We start from the raw sequence: 15790 nt of genomic DNA, 5'->3' as shown, positions 1-15790 counted from the left end.
TAGGTGAATTGTATTGGTTTCCCCATTACAATCTGTGGAAAAGAACTTTACTTTTTAGTCTAAGAACTCAGTAGTAGCCCCTTGTCAAATCCCAAATCACCGCCCATTTTATACCAAGTTTAAGGGATTAAAAAATTCTCACTGATACAATAATCTTTTTTTTCTGTTTTATTCTGTAGTTATTAATAGTTATTTAAATAGTTTTCATAATTTTCCCTCTGATCTTTGCATAGTTGGGACTGACTTACAAAGTTTCTCAATTCTTTAGAAACTCAGCATGAAACAGAACTGAAACCATCTCTTTTTCTTTAGTTTTCTTTTTTCCTTATTCTGTTTCTCTTTATCTACTTTATTATAGTCTTTAGCCCTCGAGAAGAAATAGCTCTTCTAAGTTGGGTGCTTTGCGGCTTGCTCAGGGTCTCGTGGGCTGGGCTGTGGAGCGGCCTTGCCCCTCATTCTTTGGAAGAAACTTCACGGCCTACTCGGAACCTTCTGTCCGTAGCAACTAGAAGTGAGCTTAACAGGTGGCCTTTGTTTGTCCGTTCAAACAAAGAGGTCCATGCAATTAAAACATTTGAAAGGCATCCTCGGGAGCTTGGAGAGGTTTAAGGGCAGCGTGTCGACTTTTCCACCGGAGCTGGCCCTTCAGTCGGACTGCTCTGAGTGCGCAGAAGCAGAGTTTTCAAAGGCAAGGCAGTGGCAGACCGGGCTCTGAAGTATAGCTTCATTTTCTAGACCTTTCAGTTATCTCTCAGATAGCTAGTATTTCAGTCTACTCTTTTTCAAATGCTAACGGATAGCCAGTTCTTCATCGAGTGTATAGGACAATCATGTGCTCAGCACTCAGCAGGAAGTTGTAGGATGCAGAGGTGTAAGCCCTTTTCCCTCCCTTTAATGAGTTTACAGTATAGATGGAGATGCATTTGAAAGAGAAAGCAATGAAAGGCAGCACATAGTTATTAAATGGCACTGTGCAGAATGTAAGTTCGTTAGGGATGCAGAGGGAAAAGATCTTGGAAGAGCTGGAAGTAGTAAAGAATCATTAAGGAGGAGGTAAAATGTAAGATGAGCCCCTCAAAATAAAAGAAAATACCAAGACACCTGGACTTTAAGTACCTCTGCCTATGAGCATCATTTCCCATCTCAATTTTATATTGAGCGATATTAACAGACTATCCAGTAATCATATAACAAAGAACCATAGCCCATTAATATAGCACATATAAGGAAAAGGTCTATTTTAGCTTAAATGTTTTCCTTTACATGTCCATAATACATTCAGACGTCTGTTACAGCAACGTTTTAAACTAGTAAGTATCTTGAATGGAAAGATAGCTCAGTGTTTTTCTGTAAATTACTGTGACCCTCCTAGTGATCTCATCTCCAAGCAGATGGGCTAGCACCTAATTTGCTAACCTTGCAGGCACTGATATGCCCCAAGGAAAGCAGCTTATTTGGACAACTGGTACAATAATCAAACTCAAAGCCAAGCCTTAACCCAAATGATTCTGTAAAGACAATCTTCTTTCACAGTCAGTGATATGGTAGATTGCTAGCGGAGAGGACCTACAAAGTAAGAAGTCAACTGGTTGTTCTCAGTTCATTTGTTCTGGCTTAATTCGGCATAGTCATTGAGTTAAGGCTTTACATATCGCTACTCCAGAGACACACTTGCATCAAATCATTAGCACTTTTTAAGTTTTTCACTTATCATGTTGTTCTTGCTGGAGTTCAGAAAGATGATTCAATTTGGCAGGGAAAAGAGCCGAGACTGGTTACTCTTTGCCGTTTCGTGTCCAGAAGGTCGGAACGAAGTGCAGTGTAAACCCTGTGGACCACGATGGTGTATTACTCATTGTATCATAGCATCTGCCTTTCTTCATCAATAGGCCTTACAAAAGAAATAATAGTAGCAGTGCTCAGTTATGCTGCTGAAGACACAGGCATGCTTTTAAGCAGTAATTTTCAGATTTAGAGATTGTAACATTTCTCAGTGTCCTATGTTGCCACTATATTCCCCTCCATTTGATGCAAACCCAAACCAACTATGTGTCTTTTTATTTTATTATTTGAAAAATGAAAGCTGTCAGATCTGAGCAAGATGCACTCTTGGATATTTTGAAATTCTAAGGGCTTTCTCTATCGCAGAATGAGGAGTTCTGAAAGAAGCACTGAAAAACGAGCCTGCTCAGTATTTCATGATTGAAAATGCCTTCCTTTATCTGCTTCTCGCTACAGAGCTACCCGTCACACTCCTCAGCAGACATCAACTCCAGTCTTCCTCCAATGTCCACTTTCCACCGCAGCGGCACCAACCATTACAGCACCTCGTCCTGTACGCCTCCTGCCAACGGGACCGACAGCATAATGGGTGAGCCTTGGAAATGGCAGTTCTGCTGCTGATAGTCAGTGTCAGGGTTAAGAGTGAATGACCTCTTTCCCGTCATGATGGGTGAGTAGTCAGGCGACAGGTATTTGTCCCATACCTGAATGAGCAAGCCAGTGAACCAAACGGAAGTAGTCACTAGCTTGACCGTAATCACATTTTTTTTCCACAAGAAACAAATTTGGCTACTCTGTCTATTGAAATTAGACTGAACGAGGGTTTAAATACACGAAAACCACCTTGCTTCTTGTACCTCAAACAGCAAGCGAAGTGAACTTTGTGAAGACAAACCATTGAAGACTAATGAGATAAAGGGCGTGACTGCTCTTAACAGCAGCTGTGGACCACTTCCCAAACTCCATCAGTTCATAGCCACGACGCGCCGCAGTCTTCTGAAGACTGGCTCGCGTGAGACTCACAGGGACCAGGCGTAACTCAGTGAGCTTCGCCCCACTGTGGGGGCCTCCAGCGGAGAAGTTGTGTCCATTCACTCACAGGATAGGAGATGGCTGGGTATCCGTGGGCCAGAAGTTATTTGCTGTTTTCCTCGAGTAAATTTACCAAACAGGTTAAGGCCCAAGCAGAATGCCGCCACCAAAGAACCAAGCCATCCCCTCCTCTCATATCTCCCGCTGTCCATTGCAGTCCTCTCCCTAGGCCAGGCAGGCCCTCACCACGCTTACTGCACAGGAAGAGCTGGCAGGGTGTCTAGCTGCCCAGGGAAGAAAGAGTGCAAGTTAGGGAGGAGGCAAGCACCCCCATTCTGAACTGCACCCCCTTTGTTAGCCATCCTTGTCATTCAGCAGTCAGCCTGATGTTCCAGGGTCCTGTTAAAACCTCAGACCTCACCGATCACCAGCACTTTGGTTCTAGCTCAAACCCATACCTTGCTGGGCCTTAAGATGACTTCAGTGAGTCACTGATGAGAACGCTCTATATGTTTTAGGGAGAAGAACATGTGACAGAATCATTTTCTCTGGTTTGTAGAACTTGGGAAAGTAGTATGAATCACTTATGTGGGAGAGTTTTTGATAAAAATGTATTTTGAAATGTTGCAAATATAATCCTGCCTAAATAATACACTCCCTGTTTTATTTGATATTATATTTCACACTTGAGATGGCCTGTCTCATAGCCCCTCGCTATCATGTCTCATTAAGAAGCAAATTTAGGCGTTTCCATTTTTGTAGCTTTTTATAACAAAGCTGCTACAAATGTGTTGCATCAGTTTGACCTTGGAGGGCTGTGGACAGAGGTCGCATGGGGGAAGTTTTGTAGCTATCAATGCAGTTTTGGCAGATTTGAAAAACAAGAAGAAAGAAGTGCAGAACTGAAAGAGTGAGAAAAGCATATTTCACTTCAGTGTGGTTTGGCAAATGGAAAGCCCCTTTCTGCAGTCACGGGGTCTAGTTACGAAGAAGGGTGACCGGTCATTCATCCTCTTACATGGCAGATTTCCTGTCTACTTGTGGTTTGACTAATTTTCTTTTTTAGGAAGGTGTAAAGGTGGAGCAAAAGCTCGAGTTCAGGAAAACATACTTAGGCACTGTTAGAAAAAAAGTTTTGTTAATTAGTTTGCAAAACAGTCTTCCGGAGAGACAGGCACTACTACACTTGGAAGAAAGAGATATTAGGAGATGGTATAGTGGTTCTCCATGGGCTGTGGGTAGCATAACCGTGAAATCAGTGGGAATGAGATTTGCTTTAGTTACACTGATTGGCTCAACATTAGCTCATCGATGAACAGGAATTTCTGCTCAGCTACAGTTGGCCTGAGCAGGGTGCAGCTGTAAGCTAACGGTGGACTTGATTTGCTACAGACTGGAGGGTCCTGGTTAAGTGGAGGGAGGGTCTAGATAATGATAAGGAAGCTATCATTTTTAAAGGAAAATTTGTGAGTTTTTGGAACCCAGAAAAGGAATTTTTTTAGGAAAAACATTATTACACAAAGTATTCCATAATCATGGGTGTACTTGTCAAAGTCTAGAAGGCGAGAAGGCTTTATCGTCTTTTTAGGAAGTAGTAGACATGGTAATTCAGCTTTTTGGAAGAAGAGACCTTTATTAACTTGCATAAATGCAGTTATTACTCTAGGATTACTCCCCTAAAATATGTCCTCCCTTAAAATATGTTCTCCCTTAAAATATGTCCTCTGATTCCTTCAATTAAAATGCAGAGGAAAATTTAGATACGATAATAAGCTTTAGTGCTGTACAGTATCCAGCAGCTTGAGTTTCTTCGTACTTTAATTCTCTTAGGCTTCGGCTTCATTTTCAGAGTGAGATAGAAGTCAGGCTGCATGTTTGTGTAAGAAGAAGAGAAGATTTCTTTTCTGTTAGTAATACTTCCCTAACAAACACTATGAATTAATAGGATACATCTGTAGACTTGAAAATATTTGGCACATACTCACTCATTCTGAAATGCAGGAAATAAAGAAATAGTACATTGCCTATATCACAAAGAACAAACAGAGCTAATTAAATAATTGGTAAATAGGGAACACATAGCTTGACACATGTTTAAGATTACACACATGATTCTGGAGAAAATGGCTATAAGCAATACTAATGCCGTAAGAATGGGGTTCAAGCGCTAACACATGGACATCATATTTTTCAAGTTTTCTTGGTGTAAAGTTGCAAGGCAGTGCAGTCTTTTCATAAACAATGTTGATGTCTTAGGAAGCTGCTTTTTCGGTTCAAAAGATCATTGTCCCATTTCTCAGTTTCACGTTATAATGTGTCTTCCTGATGGTCAGCAATTGTCCTGAACGGATCATGGGAAAAGAATATAACGTGTGGAGTGAGATATGCTCTCAAGAACTCTCAGAGGGTAGCCTCTCGGACCAGGCTCCTTTGCCTCTGGTCCTAGTCTCTGCATCTCAAAGACAGAAGATGCTCACTGAGGTCTGGGATTGCTTGTATTTTGCTTGGAACAATGACCATTGTTTCTTGGATTTTTTGCCCTTTAATTCCCATTATCATTTTTTGAGGAACCCTGAAGAAGGGTAACGCTTACTGAGATTATATTAATGGCAGGATTTTTTTTTACTGACACACTTATCCATGGAGTTTTGAGAGAGTTGTACAGTGAAATATTTTACTTATTACACTTGCACTACTTTTCTCTGAAGCCTTGCCAGCAAACTCTGGAGATTACACTAGCCATTTCTGAATCAGAGGGATCTTTTAAGCCCCCTGGAGCTGTATGAATATAGTGCATGGGACGCACATGGATTCATAGTAGTTTAGCTGGTGTGGCACCCAGCTAAGGAGAGAAGCTAAGGTTTGAGGGCTTCAGGATTACCACTATCAGAGCCCTTCAAACTTTCTTCCTAAGACTTTTCCGACATTACAGTGCTGAGTGTGTCTCAGAAGCAGTAGTCCAACGTCTCTACATATGAGTAACCTTGCATACAGAAAAAGAAGGGTAGTAAGTTGCTAGACACCAGCTATAGAGGATAGAAGTGTAGAAGATTTAGCCATATACCTTTTGTTTTACACATATTTCCTCCCTACCTGCAGTATGCCATAGTCCTTCCTGGTCGAAAGCGTTCAGAGGGTGCCTACCTTGCACGGTCCCCTGGGACTCTGCAGAGAGGAGAGTGCCTCAGTTCCCCACGGGGAGACACCATTCCTGTACATTCCCAGGGCGTGTCCTCTTGTGGTTTGGGGCCAGATCCCTCCCTTCCCCTAAGAGGGAGTAGAGCATAGAACTAGCATAATGGTTGTACAAACTACTGTTGTTTATCATAGTCTCTAACTGGCCTGCTGTCTAATACATGGCATTTCTCATGTTTTTACCTCAAACCAGTGTTGGAGAAACAGACTACCAAGATGCATTTAATACAACATATGCTAAAGATTACCCTGGAATATCTATCTGGCTCATGAATTAGTCCGGTTTACAGCTTTCACTTCTAATGACTTGTTTGTAACCATGATGCACTTGAGTGTGTGGCTTTCCTGGCAGAAACATGTCCATTTCCCTTTGAGGACTTGGTTTCCCAGTAATTTTATTATGAGAATAGTCACATGAGATTCACTTGGTCTTTTACAAGAACTCGAGCCTTCAGATGCAGTTGGGTAGTGGACAGGCGCAGAGCGGAAGAGGGTGTGCACTTTATCCAGCAGTTACGGCATCGCCGTTCCAAAGACCACTGACGGAAAGCAATAGACCGGTTTGATTTACATCTTCTAGTCCATTTCCTGAGCACGGTCATGGGGCCCAGCTCTCCCCCTGAATTCCTAGAAATGCCTCCTGCTAAAGATTAATACGTTATAGCTTATATTTTAGTGTTAACTCTAAAAGCATACATAGCAGGAGCGCTGGAGAGGGCTCCTTCTTTCGTCATCTTTGTAGACAAACTCATGGCATTGTTATGCTGCTTCTAGTAGTTTAATAATATTTAATAAAATGTCAAAGCAGTCATCTTCCTTCGGGCAAATACACCGTAGTTACACCTCTCTTTCCTTTTGTATCTCGATGGCGTTCCCAGCCTGAAGTTACGGGTGTGCAGTCGAGGGGCAACATGTTTTCCACAGTCTGTGTCGTAGCTGGTCCTCGAGTTCCCCCACCACGGTGCTCTGATCAGGGTGTGTTCTGACAGGAACTACCATTTCCCAAAGCTGAGCTGGAGTCTGAGGGCGGTCCACCACGCAGCCCCACCCACCAAACCCCTTCTTTCTACTCCGCCCTCCAGCCAGCAACAGCACCTGGGCTCTAGCCATCTGAACAACGCTGGGGGGGGGGCGGCTGACAGCATCGAATCCCCCTCCAAAATTACAGCTCCTCTTAATCACTGCTCATCTCCCACTCATATTTATTTTACAACCTGCTTAGAGACTGATTATTTTTTCTCTTGAGCAAGAGAAATTGATTAGAGTTAAAATAACTTAAGAAATGCAATCAATCCAGTCTTTACCAAGTACAGGCAATCGTGTTTATCTTTATTTCTGCGGCGTGGGCACTGGGTAATTGCTAATAATAGGAGCTGACGGAAAACCAGGCCTAGAGTGGTAGGCAAGCCCCGTTGCACTGAAGCCACAAAGGTGGGTTTGGTGAACACCAAGTTTAATTGTAAGTGTGTTTTGCTAAACATGACCCATTCCTCAATATAAGAGAAATTATATATTTGAGAATTAATAATGTATTCACTCTCTGATTATTTATGCCCTTTGACATATCAGTCACACAAATAAAAAGAGAACTCTAACAGAAGGACCCATGTAGCTTAACATATTGAGGGACTCTTGAAAATGTGTCTTCCCCGACGTTTCCTGGAACAGAACAAAAGGCATTCCAAGCGAAAGGGCAAACTGGCCCCAGTAAACTCCTTTGAAATTTAAGCCCTTGGGTTTGGCTCTCCAGCTGCTGCAAGGTAGAATGGCTTCATGTTAAAAAATAGTCCGTTTTTAAGAGTGGCTTCCATGAGTAACATTTTAGTCTTCTGAATCATTTTTATGACAACATGAGGTAAGGAGTTGATTCTAGTTTTTATTCTACTTCCTAAGTCCTAATGTCTCCCTCAATGTAGCAGGCACTTCACACAAAGTCGAGCATGAAAGTGATCATAATGATCATATCTTGTCTCTTATAAGTGTGCTTTTTTATGCTACATACAATAAATTTTTTAATCTCTCTAAAATACTGGTTTTCAACTCCGTCTCTTTGGTTCCATGAAAAAATTTTAAACACTTTTTATCTTCATTTTAAAGTTGTTCCAAGGAAGAATTAATCTTTTGAAAGACATTATGGTAGCAAATTTTATCTGTAATTGTCTTGTCCTATCTGGGTTTCAGTTCTTTTTTAAATAATATAATTTTTCCACTGTGGCTGGGAACTTACATATCGTGAAGATCTGTTCTCTAATCATGCAGAAATCACAAATTGTTTTGACTGATAAATCTAATTTTTAGGTATATATAATAATGTTACTTCTCCAAAAATCTGTATATAAAATTGCCCCAAAATACTGTGGTAATACAAGCTGAAGAAATGTTAGTGCTTTCTGTTATTTTCTCTTTAAACTGTCTTTATTCAAAAAACAAAGAAAACCCTCCTTAATGCAGCAATTAATACTTTTCACACCAGATAAAATTTCATTTACCTCTTATACTAAGTATTTTTAATACCCTTGATATCTGTGAGTTCCTTCTACTAGCTCAGTATGCAGTCAGAACCTCATTTCAACGAACGAATCCCCTTCTCTATATAATCCTTAGTCTAATAACCTACAGAGACAAGCCTTTTAATTTAAAATTTCAAAATTACAGATTATAGCTTCACTTCTTCTAGGACAATGTCAGCTACTCATAATGATATATGTTTAATGTGAATTTGTGATATGAAAAAGAATGTCCGAAGGTGACTGTGTTTTTTTTTTAACATATACCAGTATTCTTTCAGTTTTAGTAATACATGCATAGAGGTGTGGGTTTTGTTAACCCAATAAAATACACATCAAAAGATTATCTAACTGACATACCCAACATGCAAATATATAAAAATAGCAAGCATAATTTCACTGTGCTGTGGGAGGTCAAGAGAGTGAAATTATAACCCAGGGAAGCAGACAATTTGACCACTGGAGAGCTGACCTCTCCTCCACTTCACAGATCTGGAAGTTGAGGACATGTTTGCCAGAAAGGCTGCTCTCTTGGGTCAAGGATAGGACTGCGGATTTTTTTAAAAATTATTTGTTTAATAAAGTTTTGCTTGGATTAATCAGTGACTTCAAGAGTTCTTTCCCTTATTTCATGAAATATTGAAAAATAGCTTCCCCTGGAGTTTAATGGGCTTTAATTCAATACTTTGCAAAAGTATTTGCTGAAGGCAAGGCCTTACTAAATGTAACGTATCATGTGTAGGCATTGTGTTGGTACTGAAGACCTCAGAGGGACAGTGGCTGCACCAGTTTACGCAGGCAAATTACCTCCAAGCCTACCTTCTAAGTAGAGCTGGCTTCAAGTTATATGCTAGAATCAATGTCGTTTTACTAATAGTACTCTCTGTTCATTTATTTTGTAGATAAAAATACCAGTGTTTAAGATGGAGATACAGCTTCATGATTATGTAAACTGATTTTATCTCCAGGATTTGAGACCATACTGACTTGTAGCAGCATAACAGTTCAACTTCTCTTAAGTTTGTCTTAAATATGTTACTTAAAATATTAAAAATGTTTTCTCTCCTAGAAAGCTAGATTTTTAAAAATTTGTTAAAGATTTTAAAAAATTTTTGTTTACTGTGGAACTCTCAAAGGAGTACCCCTTTTGTGATGTATCATGTTTTTTATTTAAAAGGGGTAAATTATGCATGAGGAGAATTTAATTGGCTATCTAAAATATTTTAAAAAGCCAAACTGTGAGAACTTCAGAGACCTGAAAGTACTGTACATTTTTTAGCAGTGGACTGTCATTCCCCACTAACCACTCTAAGTGAAGTGGAAGGTGATAGCAACTAAAACACTTTATCTTTCAACCAAGGTGTCAGGTTTATATTTTATCTGTAGAAAATGTAACATGAATATATTTGACATCTACCTCAGCAAACAAATTAATGCTAATTAAAGATTAATGTGTCATAATTAGCATTAAAAATGCAATTAAATCGTGAGTAAATGGACCAGGAATAGAAAATTGTCAGGCGCCTCACTGCCTGGTTTTTCATACTCTGCCTTTTGTTTCTGCAGCAAATAGAGGAAGCGGCGCAGCAGGCAGCTCCCAGACTGGAGATGCTCTGGGGAAGGCACTTGCTTCGGTGAGGAAATATTGACTTTGGACTTCATATGTGGCATTGTATTAGAAGGCTGAACTTTAATCAGATGTGGACATTTGGAATTTTAGAAAATGAATGTCAGATAGCTTTGATTTTGGAAACGCTAGCTTTCTTGCATAATTTCTTTCAGTACATGACTGGTCCTTCCATCTTGTCTCCTCACAGTGGGGCTAAGTGCTACTCAGTTATGGATTCATGGATATCCTCAGGGCCGTTAGGGGTATGGATTTTCTATCTTGAGTTCTTATTTTTCTTTAAAGTCATATGGGCACTCATTGACCCACTAAGACTGACTTTGCAAGGGGCAATTCTAACACACTTTGGAAAAGGCATTAAAAAAAACAAAAGACCGTAGCTGAAGTCCGTGAGAAATTATCACATATTTGGCTCCTAGGGACTCCCCTTTTCTGCTTTGACTGCCCACTGCCAAGAGGCTAGACTTGACCATGCCCTGCCTGTTCACTGATGACAAATGACACACCTTATTTTTGTGAGGGAGTATACTTGGTTTTGTCTGCAAAAGCTAAACATGATTATTTGCAAATGTGAGTGGACATTCGTTGCCCTAACATTTTATCTCTTCAGTTGTTTTTTTTCCCTTACCATCAGGAGCATAAAATGTTTGATTTATGTCAGCATTTTTGACCAAGTAAAAGTTTTATTTCATCTAAATATTTTACGTCTTGGAATCAGATGCCTTAATCATGGTGAAGGAGTTGGGCAACAGTCTTAGAGATGAGACAGTCTGACGTGTTTTGTGGAGGGAAAGGGAGTTTCGGTGTATCTCTGTGGCTTGCTCCCAGCCAGCCACACAGCCATTGGAGGAAATGGGAAGAGAGGACTAGAACTCCAGTCTGCTGACCTCTAGACCACTGCTTTTCTGACTGTCTTACATGACCTCAATAATTCTGATTTTGAAAAATTAAAGTGATTATTTTATCACTTGTACTTTTTAAATGAATTGCATTGACACTTTGTAATTTACAAAATTGTTGATTATTTGTTCCTAATAATGAGGGCTTGTTTTCTTTTCTCCCCGTTGTTTTAAGATCTATTCTCCAGATCACACTAACAACAGCTTTTCATCAAACCCTTCAACTCCCGTCGGCTCTCCTCCTTCTCTCTCAGGTACTGTGCCGACTCTCATGCCATCATCCTGCCAGCGAGTGAGAGTGGTTGTCCTGTTAGACTCCCTGCTCCAGGAGGTGGAAACGTGCTCCCTCCTAAAGCCCAAAACAACATTTTCAAACAGACAAATAGAAGGGAGTAGGAGAGAAAGACTGCCACGTGAGGGTACAGCCATTCACACTCAAAACTTTTCTTAAAGATTAGATGTTTTTTAAATGCATGGACATACAGAAAACTTACTTCTTAAGCTTTCCCCGGCTCTCTAGAAGATACTCAAGGGAATGACATACTCCAATAAGACATCTCAGATGAGGAGAGGCAGTGAATGTAGCCATGAATGTGATTACACAGTCATCAAATATAGATTATTCAAAAGGATCACTTCCAACAGACATTTTAGACTTTCCAGATTTTCTCTTTGAAGGCTGTGTCATTGGGGTGTTTGGGAAAAACTATAATCTTGTAAATAAATTGTGAAGTCAGTGTGTGGAGAAAAAGGGGGTGTTTGCCTTTAAAAATAACCAATTATATGACCTATGGCTTCAAATAATACAATTATAAGTTCTTAAATTATGTTAGTAAAGCATTTCACTTCTCAGAGGTCCATTTAAAAGGCTCATTGCCCTTCCACTATAAATACTTCCAGAGGGCCCTGTCTGATGCTCGTCTCTGCTCTTTAGAAAGAGGACAGGTGGCTTCTAAAGCAGAACTAAATCACATCTGTACCTGATTGAAACCTGACCTTAACTGTAATTTACAGTGGAGGCACTTGCCTAAACGTGGCCCTTCCAGCGGTATATTACTCTCCTCGTGCAGCACTCACGGGGCCCGTTGTAACCTGGCTTCCCTGGTAGAGAACGGGAAGTTTCAGACGGCTGCAAAGCTGTCTGAGGTGACGGCCATGGCTTAAGTGGGATTTAATATCAGCCTTTCCAGCCTCCATTGACAGAGTAGAAAGGGGTAGCTAGACATTTAAGTCCAATGTCCAGAGAGACAAACTTGAACCTGGGGAGAAACAGAGATGACATGTAATGCAGTAGCGGTGAAACATTCCCAATGACCAAAAAGGAAAGTTCGGAATTCTTAGGTTCAGTACCATATTGTTAGGCTCTGGACAACGATCACAGACTTCAATGTCTGGTACCAGAGAAGGATGGAGGCAGCATCTGGTCCAATGGGGCTCAGGACAGGGGCTGAGCAGGGAGAGCTCCGAGTTCCCCATGTCAAGCAGAACAATTCCGATTTGTCTATTTTATAATTTGGAAAAAAATTCTGGAGTCTAATAAAACTTGAGAGCAACTACCATATTTTGTTGTGTATAATGCACACTTTCTGCCCAAATTTTTGAGGGAAAAATAAGGATGTGCATTTTACATGGGTATAATGATTACATATCACAGGTATAACAGTGGGTATAATAATCCAGTGTATAATACACACAGAAACGTGGGTGTGCCTTATACACAGCAAAATACAGTGTTTTAATCTACTCTGCTTTCACAGATAAGTGTACAAGGCCCAGGAAGGGTACGTGACTTGCTGAGGTTACATCTGTAACAATACGGGAGCTCAGACAGATTCAGAGCTCACCACTCTGCCACTCCACCCTTAGGCTCATCAGGGGAGTGGAAAATTATGATGCAGAAATCATTCCAGAAAACTCCCCCAAATAACCTAAACCTGAGCAGTGTGCTCTCCCTGGAAGACACAGAGACAAGCCACTTTGGGGGTCCTGGTAGTCCATTGAGCAAGACCACACGTTATCAAGGAAGAGCTTTATGAGGATGTAAATATGGGGACAGATTGCTATTTTCACACCGATAGCTCTGTCCAGATTCCATCACTGAAAGTAATTGAACAAAATATTCTATTTTTATTTAGCATAAAAATACACACACATGCACACCCAGAAACGACAGGAAGAATGAATATTTAAAGTGGTAACTGTGTCGGAGCATGAGATTTCAGGGAGAAATCTTGAATTATTTATTTTCTATACTGAGTTTGTATTATTTTAAACTTAAAAGTGGGAGATTAGACATGTAATATTTGTTATAACAGGAATCTTTCTTTACCTGCAAGTTTAGTGAATCATAAAAAAACTGTTTTCTTCGGAAGAACTACTTATGACCGTGGTTATATTGAGTTTTTAAATTTCTGGTTTTGTGGATCGCTGCCAACTAATCTTATTTCCTTACAAAGTTTCTGAAGGCTTATTCCTTCTCAAGCATCATTTTAATAACAAGTAGCAAAGCTGTGTCTCGTTGGTGAGAGAATTTTGGTTTAACAAACTGGCCTTGCATGAAGACGTAAGGAAAGCCCCGCTCTGCACTCTGAAAAAAGTGCCTTGACTTTGCAGTGATGGTTTTCTACCAAGAAATGCTTCCCTAGCTAAAATTCCTCCTTTTAGGAGGAGTCTTGAGATAATTCTGAGTCTATGTAAAGTCTTCATGTTTTACAAAGGCATTTAAAATGTTTTCCTGGCCCCAGAATTCTTGTATGGGGAGTTTACACGTATTTACCTTATTGTCCACATGGAAATGAACGTAGCCGTTTCTGAAAAAGAACTGTTTACCATGCCGATGAGATTAGTTTCAAGATTATATAGCTTGCATCGTAATTCCCATTTTAATATCAGCAGGCACAGCTGTTTGGTCCAGAAACGGAGGACAGGCCTCATCATCTCCTAATTATGAAGGACCCCTACACTCTTTGGTAAGTCTCATCTGTTAATCTCTGCTCTAGCAATTTTCGGACCATTTTTGTCTCTAGTTCACTCTCCAAGTTTAGACTATGTTTGTTCCTGCTTGTAGATTGAAACTCAGATACTGCTAACAATCCTGGAAGGACAATGGCCCCCTTCCCTTCTTGGGGAAAGGGCCCTGTCGATAATGACATAACTTCTCTATTATGAACTGCTGAAGTTCCAGCTAAGCTGTTATAGCTGCAACACTTGGAGATTCTGTATATCTCTGCTCTACTTTCCAGAATAACAGGTTTAGAGTTCTTCTCTTGACCTTGGAATAAGAAATCTATTTCCTTGTTCACTTTGGTTCTCATAGAAATCTAGTAATACCATAACATCTCTGTTCTTCCAGTAGGGGATAGCTGGAAATTTGCATCCATTTAATTAATACTATAAGTATATGATGATTCCGTGTCTGACACACCAGGCTTTCTTAACTCACAATGACGGGGCTGGAAATACGCAGCGCTCTGTGCTGTGTCCAGACTATATATGAATCAAACGGGAGAGGTGGCAGCAAGGAACTCTTCAGTCTTTTCACATTTTTCCCCTTTGTCCCCCATAATTTGAGATGGACCGTGGAAGAAGGCACAGGCTTGTCTGTCCATCTGAGTTAATGTCTTGTCAGCTATTCGGGGCTTCCTTCCTTCTTTTCTGGCTTACTACTTAAACCAAGGAAAATCTAAAAATTCAAATACAAAGGTGCATTTCCCCCGTTGTTGTCCTCTTCCTCGCTGTGGGTATGAATCATCCAGCTGTGCATTTTAGCCACTAAAGGCAGCCACAGGGCAGACAACGCACACCCTCTCTACCCAGCCCAGTGAGTCTGCGGCCTGCATCCGGGTGGTCCATAGCCGTTTTAAACGGCGACCTCCATCATTTGTTCTTTGGACCCAGCCATCAAAACCGGGATTTGTCCAACTGTAAAACTGCAAAGGCTCGGTTTGTAGTTGCAAACTACTGCTTCAGTTCTCTGAATTCTCACCACTCCAGAGGGGGTCCGCAAGCACACACTGCTCTCTCCACCAGGAACCTGTGAGCCAGAAGGGATGGTAGGCACATGTATCATTTCTTTTCATGCTTACATTTGCACTTGGAAGTGCATATAAATTCATTCTCATTTTCATAAATTAAGAAGTGTAGACTCAAAGATGTTAGTAACTTTTCCAAGGTCACATTAGTAGCTGAGCTAGGAGTTTAGGGGAGGTCCCCTAACACCAAAGCCCACCAAATCAGAATTCTCTGTACTATAGACTAACTGTATTAGACACACATTCTTCCTGTCAGTATAGAATAATTTGAAATTGTTTTTCTCATAGAGTAGAGCTAGTACATCTGTTCGCATAGCCCGTTGGAACTCAAAGCGGATTGTAGCATGATGTAGTACAAAGAGGCATCAGATTTGAAGTCAAAAGACTTAGATTTCAGCCCTCACTTTACTATTTCCTGGCAATGTGACCCTGATTAATTAATTCACTTAATTTCTTTGTGTCTCATTTGCATGTCTGTCTGGCAGGGATAGTACTGTCTTTCCCGCTTGCCTTGCTCATGTCAGTGAGGACCCAGTGGGATGGTACATGTTAAAGCGCACACCGGAGAGTCCCGTGCAGATGTTTGCTTGATATCATTATTGATCACACTGGAAGGAGAAAACAGCAAGGGCCCATCCACATGTCCCTCTTCTTCACCAAAAACTATAGCGTAGACCTTGTCTAGTTGCAGAAAAGTTGGGTCCTAATGGCTGGGGT

The 15790-nt window shown here is 40.7% G+C and overlaps 1 protein-coding gene across 23 annotated transcripts in view; it reads left to right on the top strand.

The window, feature by feature from the left end:
• TCF4 (transcription factor 4) overlaps positions 1-15790 on the top strand; it is a 336085-nt gene that overhangs the window by 288532 nt on the left and 31763 nt on the right. For 18 of the 23 annotated variants that reach the window (XM_024580643.4, XM_024580644.4, XM_053912221.2 and 15 more), the window contains 4 exons: positions 2239-2371; positions 10083-10150; positions 11218-11296; positions 13935-14011. In XM_024580643.4, the coding sequence (XP_024436411.1) occupies positions 2239-2371; positions 10083-10150; positions 11218-11296; positions 13935-14011 (357 nt within the window). The remainder of the gene's footprint in view (positions 1-2238; positions 2372-10082; positions 10151-11217; positions 11297-13934; positions 14012-15790) is intronic. The other 5 variants (XM_045187981.3, XM_053912222.2, XM_053912219.2 and 2 more) reach the window with 1 other exon arrangement.

The sequence above is a fragment of the Desmodus rotundus genome, chromosome 10, assembly GCF_022682495.2.
Source record: "Desmodus rotundus isolate HL8 chromosome 10, HLdesRot8A.1, whole genome shotgun sequence".
In the NCBI taxonomy this organism is placed as follows: Eukaryota; Metazoa; Chordata; class Mammalia; order Chiroptera; family Phyllostomidae; genus Desmodus; species Desmodus rotundus.
This window is presented reverse-complemented; position numbering and strand designations above follow the sequence as displayed.